Source organism: Sinocyclocheilus rhinocerous, unplaced genomic scaffold (genome assembly GCF_001515625.1).
Source record: "Sinocyclocheilus rhinocerous isolate Xijiao unplaced genomic scaffold, SAMN03320098_v1.1 scaffold1623, whole genome shotgun sequence".
NCBI classification, from domain to species: Eukaryota; Metazoa; Chordata; class Actinopteri; order Cypriniformes; family Cyprinidae; genus Sinocyclocheilus; species Sinocyclocheilus rhinocerous.
The window spans coordinates 322030-327896 of NW_015657306.1; the positions used below are offsets into that span (position 1 = coordinate 322030).

The 5867-nt window shown below is 36.4% G+C and overlaps 2 protein-coding genes across 12 annotated transcripts in view; both read left to right on the top strand.

Annotated features, from left to right (window-relative positions):
• The first annotated feature begins 102 nt into the window (after nucleotides 1–102).
• On the top strand, nucleotides 103–3398 carry LOC107720992 (ribonuclease P protein subunit p14-like). Of its 5 annotated transcripts, none has more exons than XM_016528836.1 (7): nucleotides 103–126; nucleotides 565–679; nucleotides 786–870; nucleotides 1437–1513; nucleotides 1795–1873; nucleotides 2193–2265; nucleotides 2356–3398. In XM_016528836.1, the coding sequence occupies exons 1-6, from the start codon at nucleotides 108–110 to the stop codon at nucleotides 2262–2264; spliced, it is 447 nt and encodes a 148-aa protein (XP_016384322.1). In that variant the 5' UTR covers nucleotides 103–107; the 3' UTR covers nucleotide 2265; nucleotides 2356–3398. The 5 variants fall into 5 exon arrangements, with proteins under 5 accessions (XP_016384322.1, XP_016384321.1, XP_016384319.1 ...); XM_016528835.1 differs by having other exon boundaries at nucleotides 2383–3398; XM_016528833.1 differs by having other exon boundaries at nucleotides 2193–2260.
• A 458-nt stretch (nucleotides 3399–3856) lies between these two features.
• LOC107721005 (PX domain-containing protein kinase-like protein) overlaps nucleotides 3857–5867 on the top strand; it is a 24740-nt gene continuing 22729 nt past the window's right edge. For 2 of the 7 annotated variants that reach the window (XM_016528855.1, XM_016528856.1), the window contains exons 1-2: nucleotides 3857–4213; nucleotides 5757–5807. In XM_016528855.1, the coding sequence (XP_016384341.1) occupies nucleotides 4100–4213; nucleotides 5757–5807 (165 nt within the window). In that variant the 5' untranslated portion in view covers nucleotides 3857–4099. The remainder of the gene's footprint in view (nucleotides 4214–5756; nucleotides 5808–5867) is intronic. The other 5 variants (XM_016528853.1, XM_016528854.1, XM_016528859.1 and 2 more) reach the window with 4 other exon arrangements.

Sequence of the window (5867 nt, forward strand, 5' to 3'; positions counted from 1 at the left end):
GGGGGTTATTGCCCGTCATCACTTAATTTCCCTGTTGTTGTTGTTTTATTTTTTTTATTGACTTTTATTGAGGTGTTCTCGCGAGATTTGACAAGACAAGAGGGAGCATGGCGCTGCGCATGCTGTGTGAGTAAAGGACAAGCACGACCTGTAATTCTGTACGTTCATCTGTTTTCTGACCTCTGAACAGTTAGTTGTTTAATTTAATATTTAAATGCAGCATGTTGTTTTACATAGCGGCTGGAGACTCTTTAATATAAGTCTTTTTGGAGTTCATAGCTAATACAGAACTGACACGTGAGCTGGAAGACACCGATCTTCCATAAATGTATTAATTAATTACTCTACTGATTCACCATTATAAAGAATACTGTGGCAGTACCATGATACAGTGATTGTGTTAGATGGTTATACCATGTTGCTTTGTCATATACCTTGTTACTGAATGGTTACTATATTCGTATTGAATATGGAACTCGGCTCTTGTATGCATTTACATATTCTTGTAGTAATTAGCACTGCAAATTTATCTGAATAAACAGGGTTTTATCTTTCTTCATTTAGGCATACTCGCAGACCATCTGAAAAGATTTCAGTGTCAAACTATGGAGGAACCCTCCAAATTTGAGCAATATGTGTACAAAAATGCTTCAGTTTACCATTATATGAAGATATCTCTGTAAGTGTCATGAGACAGGTCAGCTTTGATCTGGTCATTTTAATGCAATTTTAGATGGTGCACATAAAATGTTCAAACCCTCAATTTTTTTTGCCTTTATTTTTAGAGTTTTGGAGAATGGAAACAAATATATTACTGATGCACAGTTCAAACAATTGATTATCTGTGGACTCAAAGACCTGTACGGAGAGGTGAGCACATAGTACATCTCTCTTTGTTTACAATTTGAGTGTAATGATGCAGTTATGGTTCTTTACAAAATAATGCAATGCATCATGAAATTTGAAATATTAGGATTCATGTTGATTTAGTTTGCTACAATTGAATTAATTATTTTTTTATATAATATGTAGAAGGCACAACTTAACTGCTGGGGAAAAAGTCCAAAAATAGATTTTGAATAAGCATAATACATTGAGAATTGTTCATTTAATCATAAATGATGCCAAAATGTAAAATAATTATATGTAATCATAATTATGAATAATAAATGTAAAATAATAAAAAAAATGACTTAAATGATCTAATTAATAAATTACATTTTAATTTTAAATGAAATAGTTTAATGATCAAGTTTTTTGTATAATAAAAATATAAATAACTTTAAAAATTAATAAAATAATTAAACAAAAAATTAATTTTACAGTCCATAGACCATTTTCTGTGTTGTATATAATATGAGCTGTAGTGAGTCATTTGTTTTGACGTTATCCCGATTCCTGATGGTGTCAAAAAAAATGTTTTTTCTGTATGGCAGGTTGGAGCTTCTTTTCCGTTTGATTTGCTGAAGTTTGATGAGAATGAATTGACAGGCATACTGAGAGTGAACAACAGGTAAGACATGTTCGTAGAACAGATCTTGTACATTTAGGCCAAAGAGTTTAAACATGATTTACTTGAGGTACATAGCTGTTTATAAACACGGAGAAACTTGGAGTGTCCCTCAGGGCTCAAGTTTAGGACCGTTTTAATTGCAAAAAATCTGTAGTAATTAATGTCTTAAATGCAGCGCAAACAGTTTTTTCTGAAATTAATAAACACTTATGGATTTGTCCAACCCATTTTGTCAATCAAATGATGTTCTGTATAAATATTCTGTTGTGTCTTAATCTCAGCGGGCTGGTGAAATTGTGGAGCGCATTAACATTACTGGGATCATATCAGAATGAGGCGTGTGCATTCAGAGTCACGCAGGTACGTTTTCCCCAGTGTTGAAGCGGATTCAACATTTACTGTGCCCTGAGTTTGCAGTCTGTTGGCACTAGATGTCAGTAAAAAGCTTGTGGATCAATTGGAGATCTGCCAGGAATGACTAGACACAATTTTAATGTGACCATTGGCATTCCATCAGCCAAACTGTGTGTACTTTGCAATTTGTGTCAGATTGCTGATGAGCGGTTACTGTGGCGGCTGTTTATCTCGTTTTAGATACTAAACCGTAATGAACTTCTAATAGATGTCACAGACATCTGTGTTGAATGCAACTCATATTTCTTTTTATTTATCATTGCAGGTGTCGCCATTTTTACTAGCGTTGTCTGGGAATAGCCGTGAGCTGCGGTTTGGAGACCAGTTGATTTGGTGAGGTGGGCCTACAAAAAAAATACATTGGAAAAAAATGTTTTTTCTAAGAAGAAGTATTTTCAGCAGAAATATATACCATTTTGTCAACTCAGCATTGACGGTTCCCACATCCCTCACAGTAGGGCGCAGGTCGCTTTACGTGGGTGAACGGGCCTCGCTTAGCAAAACATTCAGTGCCAGAGATGTCGCACTTTTTGCTGAGCTGACGGGGGACACGAATCCTCTCCACCTCGACCCCGAATACACCAAAACAACCTCTTTTGAGACCCCCATTGTCCACGGAGTGCTGATTAACGGTCTGATCTCAGCAATTCTGGGGACGAAGTTGCCCGGCAAAGGCTGCGTGTTTCTCTACCAGGAAATACGCTTTCCGGCGCCCCTCTACATCGGAGAGGAGGTTGTGGCGGAAGCGGAGGTCAAAAAGATCAAAATGTCCTTTGCTTTTATTTCTGTTTCCTGCGCTGCCAAAGACAAAGTGGTCATGGAGGGAGAGGTCATGGTCATGATGCCGCAAGACGCACAACAATCATGAGAAACTTGAGTGAATGCTGCCGTTCAGTTTTTTATGTGCTGCCAGGAATTAAATGTTTTTTCTTGCTTATTTTTGTTCTTTTGAAATGTAACACTCACTCAGAGATTTAATATTTCTTGTTTTTTGTTCTCTGAGAAGTTGTTTGAATAAAAAAATAGTGTGAGAAAATAAACCGCCCTTTGGCTTAGTTCTTTGGTGTGGGCAATAACTAGCTGTGTCCAACCTCAACAAAGACATCATTTTATGTTACTTAAAACAGTAATAAAAAATTGTAAGGTTAACATAATAGTGGTAAAATTACATGAAATTAACCAGCAAACTTCTTCCAATATAGCTTTCTCCACAAGATCTTTAACCAAGATCAAATAACCGTTGTCCTCGGTCCTTAAATTTTTCGCTTGCTTTCTCTTTTGGTTAGTTGAAGAAATGTATGTGTGTGTGTGTAGATTTACATGTGGTATTTACATAATGCTTGTCGATGAACTGTATTATACTAAACTATATTAATTACTGAACTATAATACTTTTTCCTTTGTTTTAATATTTGGCTTTGCTTTATGTTTGTACATTATGTGTAAATAAATACATGCATTTCTGATGTTCTATGCGCTAATATTTGCTTTGCCAAGAAAATGTGTTATAAAATATAGAAACTAGAACATTGTTTACATTGAGTCACGTGTTACTCCGACTGGTCACATGGTTTTCCCTTGACAACATTTAGCTTCACTGCTAGCAGCTTCGCCAAGATGCGACGCTTGTGTTACAAACTCCAAACGAAAATGCATAACAGCAGGCACAGAAACGAAGTCGAAAGTGGTTTGTTTGACACTTTGTGAAGTTTCATTTTATTCCAAGCCCCACAAGAAATAACATGATTGCATTTAGCCGTGAGCCCTATGAAGGTTTCCTGTTTGAAGGTATTTACTAAAACATGGCGTCACTCACTTCTTTTTTTCTCTAATTTCTTTTGCAAGAACAACACATTAAAATCACTAAATACAAATGTAAATAATTTTACACTTATATTCTTAAATACATAAACAGTCCCGAAAGATAACATTTGTAGTCTTACGAAACTGCGGCGTCACTCGCGTTCTCTCGAGTGTGCGCACTACAGAGTGGACGAGCTCCTCTCCGCTAAAGCATCTACGTCCATTTTCACTGGCAGTTTCTGATTCGTTTCTCCCACGTTGTCACAAGCACAGACGCGCAGTGAACCGTGAATCCTTCACCGACCGGGACGGGCTCTCGGTTACCGAACCCTGTGGAACCGGGGCGGTTTGGTGGCGTTTTAATCCGGGATGGCGTTCATGGAGCAGCAGCCGCAGCCGATGTCCGGCAGGAAGCCGCCGCTGGACGACACCGTGCCGCTGATCACCGTGATCGAGGCCAGCCAGAGTTTACAGTCACACACGGTAAACGGCTCAAACCTGAGCCGCGCGGATCGCTGTTTATGTTCGCGCGGAGACGGTGTCGAATAGACCGATCTGGATCCGTTACACCTTTAAAATCGGTTATAAATATGCGTTTGAATGTCTGTAGATTAGGTTATAAAGCGATTTAAATTCAAACTTTACATTGTATGTCGTTTTTTGACGTTTAACCTTATTGTTTCTCGATTATTTGTCGATTAATTTTAGATTAATCCCATTTAGTGTCGGTATAAGATGAGTTTTTGTTTAGTTATTTAATGTTAATGTCAGTAGTCGATAATGGAACAATTAGTGTACATTTTGTGAAGTGTCAATATTTAGTGAAATAAAATGTAAAAAATTGTAAATGTAGCAACATCCTGAATTTAGAAATATTGGCAACTAAATATTTAAACATTTATTTTATACATTAATTTTAAGATTTAGCAAACAAATATAAAATGTGAATGAAGTGATGAAGAAACGGTGTTTGAAATTCTTTAAGACGTTTTATATTAATATTTGTTTATGATATAATGAGCATAATCGACTTTAAAATAAATGATATGTAAATATTACTTTGTTAATTTAAATTTATCTATCGGTTTAGTTAACGTAAACATCATACAAGCATTAAAAAAAAAAAAACGATCTCATATACTGTAGCTAGATCTCATGTGACATGTAAACCAGTCTGGATCTGTTCTTGTGGATTTACAGGCGGAATTGACCATTTATCATTTGCATTTGTGCCGAAAGACATTTCCTCTTGCTGTGAAACCGAAGCCACAATACATACGAGTGTTTCCTTTCTCATTTATTCATCTATTCGTTTCTCATAGTCATTCATATGAAAGTGCAATCTAGTAAACCGCCTTTAGTTCTATGTGATATAAACTTTACAACCTGTTAAATGTTTTCTTTTCATTTTAGAGTAGAGTAGATTCAGGGTGGATGAACAACTAGACCTTAATCATCATTTATATGATCAGTTATGTATGTTTAATGTTATTTTGTAAGCTGAAAGTCAAAATGTTGATGTATATTAAGATATGAGGAGTGTGAAAATAATCAACCACAGAACGGATGTGATGTGAAATAGTGCTGCGGATGGAAACAGATCGCATTTGCTCTTGTTTTAGTCTTATGGAAACTATCAGGTGACATTTTGAAGGAGGGTCAAACATTAATGTGAATAAGAATTGGTCTTAAGCATCGGGTCAGCGCGAGGTAGACTCTGTTACATTTGGCTTTTCACTTCCTGCTTTGGTCTTGCTTCACAATTCTGCTGTAAAAACCACAAATCCCTGACAACATGACTTTGATCTCTTGAATGCCAAATATTGTGAAGAAGAAAAAAACGAATTATGGGCTTGTTTAGGCTGGTTTCCACTAGTCAGGCTGGACTAGTTTAGTGATTTTAAAGGTGATTTGGGGGACTGAAGACCAGCTAAACCAGTTTTTTCAACAGGGTCTTTGTTATTACTTGTTGTAATGTATGTTTGCTGCTTTTGATTCAGCCATCATTGTTTTTCTCTGTTAACAGGAGTACATCATTCGTGTACAGAGGGGAGTTTCCACAGACAACAGCTGGACGGTGAGTTAGATCTATCTATCTATCTATCTATCTATCTATCTATCTATCTATCTATCTATC

Coding starts and splice junctions, on each gene's coding strand:
- LOC107720992 (XM_016528833.1), top strand. Junction 871..1,436: donor TCAAAGACCTGTACGGAGAG/GTGAGCACATAG, acceptor TCTGTATGGCAG/GTTGGAGCTTCTTTTCCGTT. Junction 1,514..1,794: donor ATACTGAGAGTGAACAACAG/GTAAGACATGTT, acceptor TCTTAATCTCAG/CGGGCTGGTGAAATTGTGGA.